Source organism: Equus asinus, chromosome 2, assembly GCF_041296235.1.
Source record: "Equus asinus isolate D_3611 breed Donkey chromosome 2, EquAss-T2T_v2, whole genome shotgun sequence".
In the NCBI taxonomy this organism is placed as follows: domain Eukaryota; kingdom Metazoa; phylum Chordata; class Mammalia; order Perissodactyla; family Equidae; genus Equus; species Equus asinus.
In genome coordinates, this window is record NC_091791.1 from 154943873 (window position 1) to 154956246 (window position 12374).

Below are 12374 nucleotides of genomic sequence, written 5' to 3' on the forward strand. Positions count from 1 at the left end.
AACAAAATGTTGAAGAAGGGGCTGGCCGGGTAGCGTAGCAATTAAGTTCCCATGCTCCACTTTGGCAGCCTGGGGTTCACAGGTTCGGATCCTGGGCGTGGACCTATGCACCACTTATCAAGCCAGGCTGTGGCAGGTGTCCTACATATAAAATAGAGGAAGATGGGCACAGGTGTTAGCTCAGGGTCAATCTTCCTCAGCAAAAAGAGGAGGATTGGTGGTGAATGTTAGATCAGGGCGAATCTTCCTCATATTTAAAATGAATAATAATAATTAAAAAAAAGGGGTGGGGGGCCAGCCCCATAGCCAAGTAGTTAGGTTTGTGCGCTCTGCTTTGGTGGCCCAGGGTTTTGTTGGTTCAGATCCTGGGTGCGGACATGGCACTACTCCTTAAGCCATAGTGAGGGGGCGTCCCACATAGCACAAAGAGAGGCACTCACAACTAGAATATACAACTATGTACTAGGGGGCTTTTGAGAAAAGAAAAAAGTTGAAGAAAAAATACTCATAGGAGATGCTTTCCCTTCTAGTGATTTTAACCTCTACATTTTCTAGTCTACGAGTTCTTAAAAAAAACAGAATATTATAACCAAAGTGAAATCTGAAGTAAAACCAGGCAACTGCAATTTGGCAGAACTTTACTTCTATTCTTAGACAATAAGCCTGCTTTCATCTGTGCTAGGCAGAAGTGTTAAATCTGTTGGAGTTTTCAATAGCTAAGAACTACCAAATCCTTGAACACTACATAGAATGGCAAGTAAAAGAAAAATATTACAAAAAAAATGCATGCTGAATCTGTCAGTGCTGTCATAGTGCACCAAGAGAGCAGAGCTCAACAAAAGCCAATTACAACTACATTAAACTTTGAAAATGTGAAGACGACCACAGAAGAATCTGCCACCTTCTGAATGAGTTGTTTTGTTCACCATATCTCTCTCTCTTGTTAAGAAACCACTTTGATTTATATTTTGAACACGATTTTTCTTTTCTTTAGTTTCCTTTCTCCACTGTGACAGTGGATCTTCTTGCTGAAAGTCTCAGTTCCAAAGACTTTGGGGGAATGGGAGGGGATAGCCACTGTGACTGACCAAATATTCTTTAACCTTTAAAAGCAAATAACACAGTCTTTACCCACCAGAAACTCATAAAATGTCTGAAATCAAAGAGGACAGAAAAATAAAAAGACCTATCTATATCACTTTGCACATCTCATTTCACTTATTACAGGTTTGTATATATGTTTTCACAGAAACAAAACACTGGATTTGATTTTTAAAACTAATGTCTGACAAGGCATAAGCAAAGACCCTGTCAGGATCTGTTCAGTCAAAAATCCATGCCCAGAAAGAAACAACAGACTTTAGAGCCACCTACTGGCTTAGTCAACATCACAATCTTTCAGTGAGGCATTAGGGACTCAGAACTTTTATTTTCAATTAAGTCACCACTTCAACAAACATTTATTTATTTGAGTAATCCAATAAATGACAATTTCATACTTCCATGGATGGCAACACCTTTACTCCAAGGACTTAAATTAAGAATTACTTATGATTTTTGAGCCCTGAGTGGCTTACTATCACAGACTGGTACTAAATAAATGGAATAACAGCCCTGCCAGTGCTTACAAATTTCAAGCTCTTAGTATAATACTGGGTTGTGCATATATTAATGTATGAGATATTAAATAAGTACAAACAAATCTCAGATATTGTCCATTTGACTAAGCTACATGGCAGAACTACATGTGAGGAAGCTCCCAATAATAACAAATGCATTCTTTTTGAAGATTCTTTGGCTTTTGAAGATTCTTTTTCAGAGAAAATTTCTGTGAAACTATAACAGGAATCAACACAAAATATGAAAACATAACTTTATAGATAAATATTTGCTTTACACTATATAAAAGTTCAAGGGTAAAGCCAATCAAACTGTGTAACTATATAAATACCAGAGGATAAGTGCATAAAATAAAATGTAATCATGGGGAATTATGGGTGCTAAAGATGTCTGACCCAAGAATAATAAATAGTAGCTCTAAGACCTTGGAGGGAGACAACAAAGGATCACAGTATAATAGGATGAAAATAACTGGGTTCTCGTCTTAGTTCTGCCATCATCTGTATGACCTTGGATAAATCACTGAACCACTGTGCCTAAGCTTCCACATCTGTAAAACAGGGAGAATCCTGGCCCTACCTCTCTCTCTGTGTCGTTATGAGGGCCAAATGAGAATATAGTGAAAAGGATGGGATTTCAAAGTTAAAGTGCTATATAGTATAAGAGATTATTAAGTTACTACCTCATTTCCGCTAAGCCAGTAAAATCATTTTTATGTCATTTATTAATGTAAAAAAAACTAAGCTCATGATTTGAAATCACATTCTCTGGTCATCATTAAAGAATCTTGCCTGTGATTAATTAACAGATTATACACAGAGAGACTAATTAATATGACTTTCAATTCAAGTGATAAAAACAGCTTGTCTATTTAAAAGTAATATATGTTTATTATAGAAAATGTATGGGGCTGGACCCATAGCTGAGTGGTTAAGTTCGCGCGCTCTGCTGCAGGCGGCCCAGTGTTTCGTCAGTTCGAATCCTGGGCATGGACATGGCACTGATCACCAAACCATGCTGAGGCAGCATCCCACATGCCACAACTAGAAGGACCAACAACTGAAAAATATACAACTATGTACTGGGGGGTTTTGGGGAGAAAAAGGAAAAAAATAAAATCTTTAAAAAAAAAAATGTAGAAACTTCAGAAAACTGAGGCAAAATAAAAATTGTTCACATTCTTACCATCCAGAAATAACAGTTAATATTGTAGTGTATTTACCCCCAGTGTATGTGCTATACACAAACACACATTTTTAAAAACAAAAATCAAGCACATATACACACACACGTATATTCATGTGTGTATACATACATACACGCATGTTTTGTTAAGCTGCTTTCTTATATCAGGAACATTTTCCTATGACAATGAATATTCTTCAAAACTGTTTTTAGTGGCTGCATACTAACAAATATATTTCTAAGGCATGACATCCTAATATCCAGAAAGATAAGGTACACACCACTCACTGCTGGTAGGAGTGCAAAGTGGTAGTCAATTTGGCAGTATTTATGTCATAACCCATGATACTGTAATTCCCTAGAGAAAATTCCAATTTATGCAAGGAGGTACATACAAAGATAATTAACTGGTAATGCAGTCACCTCTGAAAAGGGGGACAGGGTCATCCTGTCAACAATGAGGGATAGAAGGAGAAAGACCACCACTTTTCACTGTATACCCCTTTGTACTATTTCCACTAATGCCTCCCTAGGTTACATAAGCAGTACTTACCAGAATTTTATCAGCTTTGGCTTCACTAATCCCCTTAATATTTATTAGCTCCTTCTTTGGTGCATAGGCAACAGCCTCCACAGTATGGAATCCGGCTTCTTCCAATTTCTTCACATCATTGGCATTTATGCCACATTGCTACAAGTGAAGAAAACCAGGGATAAATTTAAGCTTCAGTTCTCTCAACTGTCCAGTGTGGATATTTGCCCTACCTACTTCACAGAGCTCTTTTTGAGAACTGTGATATTAATATGCAAAAGCTTTGAAAAGTGTGCCCTACATATGAGGTATTTAATAACAAATTATCAACCTTTTCATTAGCAAAACCAGTTTTAAACTAGCACTATGTCATGTATATTAAAACTCTTATAATGGACTCATCACGAAATGAGATTAAACCAGTAATTCCTAAGCACTGGGAATAAACCTGCAACTCTCGACCTTTTATGCCTGGGACTCTAAATGAACTTTGAGACCCTAAGCCCTAAATGGCCACTTTAAACCAGTGTTTCCCATATCAAGCACACACAAAAAATAATATCGTCTACACTAAGCTAGGGTAAACAGATAAGGTTGCCCCAGAGCTAAGAAGAACAGTATCTTAGCATATCAATATCCTTTTGGCAGCACAATGACTAGAAAGCTCTGCTCTAACAACTGAATTAAGAATGGGGAAAACTACTTTTGGTCAGGGACTTACATACATACTTCTCAAAACAAGCCACCTAAAGGTACCTCTTCCTCCCTATATACAAAGTCAGCTTTGGTTTTATTAGCCACCGAAACCATGACTTGGGGGAAAGCATGGGGAGATGTCTATGTATTTGGGGGTCAGGGAAGGTTTGGAGAGGGGAGAGAATAGTATCTGCCCATACAAACCATGTCTGCTATTAATATTTAAGCAATAAGCAATATACATGTGTATTTAAGGATGCTCACGATAACAAGTTATGACTCTAAACCCTCTAATGTTTATCACAAACCCATTTAAGTAACTTCTGGAGTCCTGAAGCTTAGCTGGGGATGGGAGGAATATGTGTAAAGAAACAGAAGAATGAAGGCTTTCTCTGCTTTCACTCCTACTTCTTTTGGCCCATGTCAGCTGCACTCACACCGGGGCCTCTGTACAGTGGGCAGAAATAGTGCAAGGCCCCAGCTCTTGTGCAGAGTCCTAAGCTAGAGCCTGGCTCTTATACCTTCACACTTCAAGCCCTTCTGCCTCTCTATGACAGCTGTCTTCCTACTAACTTCAGCACAGATCTGGGTCAATGGAGAGATGTTGCTCCTCTCTCCTTCCCATATAGCTGGCCCTGGCCACTGTAATTCCCTGAACAGTAATTTCATACTTAGTACAAATGACTCCGCCATGGGATCCTAGGGTTTCTTAGTTTCTGACAATCCAGCTCTGAGAAAGAAAAATGATAAATTAGGAGGAGAATTCTCAACAAAAGAAGAGATCTAGACAGACATGTTTAGCAACTATCTTAAGCCTTTCCACAGGATCCTTGACAATGCCCCTGAAAACTCTAATTTGGGTCTTGATTTGAGGTAGTAAACCAATGGTATATGTAAAAGTTGTGATTTCTCCCAATAGGTAGAAGAATCTAGTCCAGTACTGTAGTTCCAAAATTAGCAACTAACACATACCTCTAACCGTGAAACAGGTTGTGGGCCAAAGCTCTCTTCTTCCACTGAAGTATCTGCATTTGCTTCAAGCTGCATCTGCATAGCCATTACTCAGTGTTCAAGACTGAAAAATACAGATGGCCATCAGGAAGAACACTAAAAGTAAAGAGCTGCAAACTCAGGTTTACAATAAATCTCTGAAAAATTCCTTGCTAGGCTTTTGGTCTATTCACTGACCGACTCATGGCAGGAAAAAGAACAAATCTCTCACCAGCTTTCCCTTCTACTTTGCTAGTTGTATCAGAAAGACTAGGGAGAGCCAGGACTATTTTGCTTCTTAAAGATGCATAGCTTAACTAGATCAACTACATGCCCCTGGTCCCCTGCTTCATATTCCTTGAGAGTAGGGGCCAAATTTTATTTATTTCTATACACTCTACAATACATCATAACTGTCAGGTGTTTGGTAAATATTTGGCAAATGAATGCAGACTTTCTGGGACTCTACTTATAATTAAAAAAAAAAAAAATGTGAATGGTTAAACTGCTTCAGTTCCATTGTTCCCTTCCAGCAAGCAGGGTTTGGGGGTGGTGGGACAGGAGTGAAATGAAGGTACAGAATGATTGCCCATAAGCCTCCATTCCTGATAGAGAAACAATAGATGGAGATGAGAGGTAAATTCCCAGCTCAGGCAAGGATCATGCTTGTAGTCACACATTTTGCTTCTAATAGGAGTGTATGAAATTTAAAGATCACCATTTTAATCAATTACAGACCTCAGTGAATGCACAAATGAATAAATAACATGCAAGTACCCTGCTTAGTCTGAAACCTTCCAGATAAGCATAAGGCCAAAAGCTCAAGTCAGGTCATTATGAGAGGGTTAAGATTGCTCAGGGTGAAACGAAGAACTGAGAACAAAAAACATCTGTAACTGTCTTCAGGAGGTACTAGTAAAAGCGAACAAGTCTTGATGTCCACAGAATAAATGAACCTAAATCACACCAAAACAACCTGGACAGTTAAACCATCAGGATAAATTTAACTCAAAAGATAACAAATAGGAAATCTCCATTCTTAGAGACTTGACATGATCATTTGTTCTTAATTGGTTCAAGTACAGATCTCTCAGATGGCAGATTTAGCATAACCTGAGCTTATGATAATTCCAAATATCGAATCAGCTGAATGTAATTTAAATTTAAATGTCTCCCTTCATAATTTATGGAAAAGATGGCAAAGCAGAGTAATGGAAGGATGGTCTTTTCAATAAATAGTGCTGGGCTGATTGGATAGCCTTAAAGAATAAAATAAACTTGATCTCTATCTCACACCACAGAAAAACAATCAATTTCCAATTTAGATTATAGATCTAAATGTAAAAACAAAGCTTTTAGAATGTAGACATGTATCTTCACAACTTTGGGTTAAAGGTTTCTTGAACTAGATACATAAAGCAGTAACCAGGGGCCGGCCCCGTGGCCAAGCGGTTAAGTTTGTGCGCTCCACTTCGGTGGCCCAGGGTTTCGCCGGCCCGGATCCCGGGCGCGGACATGGCACCCCTCATCAAGCCATGCTGAGGTGCTGTCCCAAGTCCACAACTAGAAGGACCCACAGCTAGAATGTACAACTGTGTAAAGGGGGGATTAGGGGAGAAAAAGCAGAAAAAAAAAAGATTGGCAACAGTTGTTAGCTCAGGTGCCAATCTTTAAAAAAAAAAAAAAGCAATAATCAAAAAGGAAAAAGCTGAAAAACTGAACTATACTTATATTTAGAACTTCTATCCATCAAAAGACACCATTAATAAGAGAATGAAAAGTCAAACTACAGTGAGGGGAGAAAATATTTACCACATATATAACCAGGGGCTGATAATCAGAATACATAAAGAATTCCTTCAAATCAGCAAGACAGACAACCCAGAAGAAAAACAGGCAAGAGATCTGAACAAGGCCTTCACGATAGAAGATATCCAAACGGCCAAAAAAGGTATGAACAAACGCTCAACCTCATTAATAATCAGCAAAATTAAAAATTAAAAGAACAAAATATAACTATATACCTACCAGAATAGCTAAAATTAAAAAGATTGACAAAATCAAGTGTTAGCAAGAATGTGGAACAACAAAACACTCAAAACACTGCTGGTTTGAATGTAAATTGGTACAACTTTGGAAAACTAGTATTACACGTGAAAGTTGAAGATAGACAAATGCTATGACCCAGGAATTTCAATACTCTATTATTAACCCGTTGAAAAGCATACACATGTGCACCAAAACGTATACAGAAATGTCCTCAGCAGCCTTTCTTATAAAAGCAAAAAACCAGAAACAACCCAACGTCAACCATGGGTAGAATGAATAAGGAATACAAGATACCAACGACAAAGAACTACTGCTACACGCAAAGACATGTATGAATCTAGGCAATGTTGACCAAAGCCAGACACAAAAATAGAAACATACAGTCTTACTTATGTAAAATTCAGAAACAGGCAAAACTAGTCAAGGGCGTTAGACGTCAACACAGTGGTTCCCTTCGGGGAGAAGCCGGGAGAGTATTAGACCAGGGGGAACAAGTGCTGACAGCATTCTACTTCTTGAGTGCTGATTACACAGGTATGTTCATTTTGTAATAATTCATGGAGCTGTGTACGCTTTGATCTGTGCATTTTTCCATACGTCTATTACACTTCACTTTAGAAGTTGTTTTAAAAACCAAATCTCCCTACAGATCATTCCGTAGGCATCACTAAACGGTCTTGCGCGTTGGATACCGAAAATCTCCTTTCGGCAACTGGAGGCCGGCACTTTGTGAGCGCAGCAGGGCGTGAGGGAGAGAGGGCTGACCAGAAATCCGGAAACCCCGGCCTTGACACTCAACAGCTGCGACTTTAGGTCACTTACGCCTCCCCGGATCTGGGCTTCCTCGGCCACGCCCCTAAAGTGGCTGGGGGAAAGAAAGGCCCCCAAGGCTGCTCCCAGCTCTAAAGACTGGGCTCCGCTGCTGTTCTCGCCACCACGAGCTCCCAAAGTCGGACGGGCCCGGGCAAGCCCCTGCTCCGCCCCGCCATGTTGGAGCTTCTCCCTCGGCGCAGAGGCGCCCCATAAGCCGGCTGGAGGGACACGGGCCTGGGGCCGGTCCGGCTACCGCGGGGACGAGCCCGGCGGCGGAAAGGGGCCCGGGCCGCGCCTGACACCCTCACCTCGGCCTGCAGCGCCGCTCGCTCGGGCGGGCTGCGCGCTCCGACTTCCCTCCGCTGGCTTGGGCCCGGCTGCCGCGGACAGACTCCAGACCCCCTGGCCTGCGCCCCGCTTCTCTACTCCGTCGCTTCGGCCTCTGCACACAACCCAGGCGAGCTTCGGCTAGCGACTACGCGCCTCGGAGTGCGTCTCGGCCCCCCTCAGGCCTCCGTCTCAGGCCTCAGCGCCCGCTCTCCCCGGCGGCTTTCGGAAATCCCGCCAAACCTCCGTCAGGGTCACGCCCGCGTCAACGTAACGTCTCCCCGTCCTTCTCGGATACGCCTTCTGGCATCTTCGGCCACTGCTAGCGAGTCTGAGGTGGGACCACGGAGCTTGACTTTGCCTGCTATTATGGATTGCCCTCTTCCTTTCCCCCCTAACGACTAATTAAAAATTTGGGACTTGCTCCTTTCTTTTCTTTACCGCACCGAGGACTACAACTCCCAAGAGGTAGTGGGGTAGGCCTGAGACTACAACTCCCAGTATGCCTCGCCGGAGGACGCCGAGGGATTAGCTCCTCAATCCCTCTGGGAAATATCCTGGCTCCAGAGAGCTGTTAGTGATTTGCTTCTGAAGTTTCTTCTTTTTAAATCTTTTTGTTGTTGTAACATTGGTTTATAACATTATATAAATTTCAGGTGTACATCATTATATTTCGATTCCTGTGTAGATTGCATTATGTTCACCCCCCAAAGACTAATTACCATCCCTCAGGATACACATGTGCTTAATCACACCTTTCGCCTTCCTCGCTCCCCACCTCCCCTGTGATAACCACCAATCCAATTTCTGTCTCTATGTGATTGTTGTTTTATCTTCTACTGATGAGTGAGATGTATGGTATTTGACTTTCTCCCTCGGACTTACTTCACTTGCCATGATACCCTCAAGGTCCATCCATGTTGTCACAAGTGGCTGGATTTCATTGTTTCTTATGGCTGAGTAGTATTCCCTTGTGTATATATACCACATCTTCTTTATCCATTCGTCCCTTGATGGGCACCTAGGTTGCTTCCAAGTCTTGGCTATTATGAATAATACTGCGGTGAACATAGGGGTGCATGTATCTTTACTCATTCGTGTTTTCATGTTCTTTCAATAAATACCCAGCAGTGGAATAGCCAGATCGTATTGGAGTTCTAGTCTTAGTTTTTTGAGGAATCTCCATGCTGTTTTCCATAGTAGCTGTGCCAGTTTGCACTCCCACCAGCAGTGTATGAGAGTTCCCTTCTCTCCACATCCTCTCCAACACTTCTTGTTTCCTGTCTTGTTAATTATAACCATTCTGACAGGAGGTGATATCTCATTGTAGCTTTGATTTGCATTTTCCTGATAGTTAATGATGTTGAACATCCTGTGATGTGCCTGTTGGCCATCCGAATATCTTCTCTGGAGAAAGGTCTGTTCAGATCTTTTGCCCATTTTTAAATTGGGTTGTTAGTTTTTTTGTTATGGAGATGTATGAGTTCTTTATGTATTTTGGATATTAAGCCGTTATTGGATATGTGGTTTGCAAATATCTTCTCCCAATTGTTAGGTTGTCTTTTCGTTTTATTGATGGTTTCCTTTGCTGTGCAGAAGCCTTTTAGTTTGAGGTAGTCCTCTTTGTTTATTTTTGTTATTGTTTCCCTTGTCTGGTCAGTGAAGTTTCTAAACATGGGCTTTTGGCACTTTGGGTTGTTGTGAGCCTCTGACTCAGTCAAATTGCCAGAGCCGGGCACTTTCTAGGCCCCTGCAGGTGGTGGAGCTGAGGAAACTCAAGTAGACATGTTAAGCTGGGAAATAGAGCTTGTGGAGGGGAGAAAGAAATGACTGAAATATTAGTTAAGCTGTGGTACTTTACTGGGTATTTGCAGGACTCCGGTAGAAGGAGGCATTGATTTTGAGAGGGTAAACCTTATTGTTGTTTACTAGGAAATTTGGCTTGTGATTCCAGTTTTAAAGGGTAAATAGGGTTTCCTGGGCAAAGAAGAAGAGAGGTAAGACATAAGCAGATAGAGCAGTTTGGGTGTGGAAATTAATGATGTGGTTAAGGAATAGTATTGTCTGAAGAGAGAGGGAAAGTGTCGTAAGAGGTGCCGAGACTGGAAAGTTATGTTTGGTTCAGGCTGTGAAAAAGCTTAAGACCACGTATGGAGCTTGGTCTTTACTTTTTAGGTAATGGGGAAATCATTGGAAGTTTTTAAGCAGACGAGTCATGTGGTTAGATCTACTTTTTCCTCCACCACTCCTTTATGTTTGTGGAGTGCTTTAAAGTTCATTAAGTTTTTATTTAATCCTCACACCATTATCTTGTGGCAATGAAGGACAGATTTCAGGAGAGTGAAAGTAAAGACAGCGAAAACCGTTAGGAAGCTTTCGCAATATTTCAGGCAAGAGATGAAGGCGTGAGTTAGAGCAACACCAGAAAGAACAGATTCAGGAAGCATTCTGGGGGTAGAGCCAAACTAACTTAGTGATTACAGAGGGTTCCTGAGGATGATAGTGAGTTGCCTTCCATACCGAAGATACCCACCTTTCCCTCCAGTTCTTCACACACCCTCCTCCTCAGAACATCTGCAGACCCCTCTTGGCTGAGTGAAGTCTCGTGCATTTGATCTGTCATTAAAATGAAGTTCCTGTGTCTAGTTCCTGGATGTCAAACCAGAGAAGCCCCATCTGCAGAAAGATTAAGAAATTGAGAGACTAAGAAAGTAGGAGAGAGTCTGAGACGGAAAGAAAACAGTTTCGAATTCTGACTGCTTTCCAGATCTCCCTTCCAATTTCTTAGAGGCCCAACAACACTTACTGCTCTGGAGGTCCATGGGATACCCCTACATGCCAATAAATCTCCCTTCCATTTTAGTGTAGAGTAGTTTTCTGTTCCTTTCTTCCAACAACCCACTAAGAACTTGGAAATAAGACAAACTAGATTTCTCACTAACAGTTAAATTAACAATCCATGAGAATATTTATAAATGTGTAATTGAAAGGTTTTGGATATATCCCAAATTGTAATCGAGGTGTCCTATCTGAAATCTCAGGGAGACAACCTCTAATAAGACCAAAACTTAATAAGCAGAAACCTAATCTTTTATCTTAAGAAAAATAATCTTAGGGGCTGGCCTGGTGGTACATTAGTTAAGTTCATGCACTCCACTTCAGTGGCCCAGGGTTCACCAGTTCAGATCCCCAGAATGGACCTATACACCGATTATCAAGCCGTGCTGTGGCAGGCATCCCACCTATAAAGTAGAGGAAGATGGGCACAGATGTTAGCTCAGGGCCAATCTTCTTCAGAAAAAAAAAAAAAAAACCCACAGGCTTGGCAGTGGATGTTAGCTCAGGGCTAATCTTCCTCAAAAAAAAAAAAAATCTCATTGGCATAGTCAACCTGGAGAATGGAAAGGGAAACCCAGTGTCACGTCAAGGTGATCCATTTGAGTAGTGTGAGGAAGATTTAGTATTAGGAAGTCTCTAATTATAATTGACCACATTAATAGGTCAAGGAGAAAAACCCTATGGTAAATTTCATCATTTTGAAAAGGCATTCATTAAAATTCAACATAAATTCCTGATTAAGGGGAAAAAAGGTAAAAAGGAATTAGATGTTTCCTTAACATGATCAAGAAGAAAACAGATATCCCAAACAAGCTGCTGTCATCTGCTTACCAGTGAAACACTTTCATTAGAATGAAGAGCAAAGTTGTCTATTGCCACTATTATTTACTATTGTTCAGGAAGTGCCACTAAGTGTAATAATAAAAGCATGAAATAATAAAAAATAATTTAAAAGTAAATAATAAAAGATGTAAATGTTGGAAAAGATTTACAGATATGATTATATACCTGGACAGTTTAAGGGACAATAGTGTAACTGATTACAAAATATAAAAAGATCAGAGCTTTATTAAGTACTAACAATAACTAGACAATGTAATAGAAAAAAAGATCCCATTCACATTGGAAACACAAAACATTTCTGGGAATAAACTTTTAGAAATGTTCAGGACCCATGTGGAGAAATCTCCAAAACTGTGTTCCCAGAGAGAAGGCTCAAGATTATAAAGTTGAAAATTCTCCAAAATCAGTGAATTCCCAATAGAAACCCCAGCAGGATTTGTGGCAGTCACTGTTGGTTGCCTACGTAACAGTCATTGCTCTT

At 40.7% G+C, this 12374-nt stretch overlaps 1 protein-coding gene across 1 annotated transcript in view; it reads right to left on the reverse strand.

The window, feature by feature from the left end:
* RAD51 (RAD51 recombinase) overlaps positions 1 to 8685 on the reverse strand; it is a 29955-nt gene extending 21270 nt beyond the window's left edge. Inside the window, exons 1-3 of the mRNA XM_014840738.3 lie at positions 8194 to 8685; positions 5006 to 5108; positions 3359 to 3496 (exon numbers count right to left, since the gene is read on the reverse strand). Coding sequence (XP_014696224.1) covers positions 3359 to 3496; positions 5006 to 5092 — 225 coding nt within the window. The 5' untranslated portion in view covers positions 5093 to 5108; positions 8194 to 8685. The remainder of the gene's footprint in view (positions 1 to 3358; positions 3497 to 5005; positions 5109 to 8193) is intronic.
* Between the last annotated feature and the right edge of the window lie 3689 nt (positions 8686 to 12374).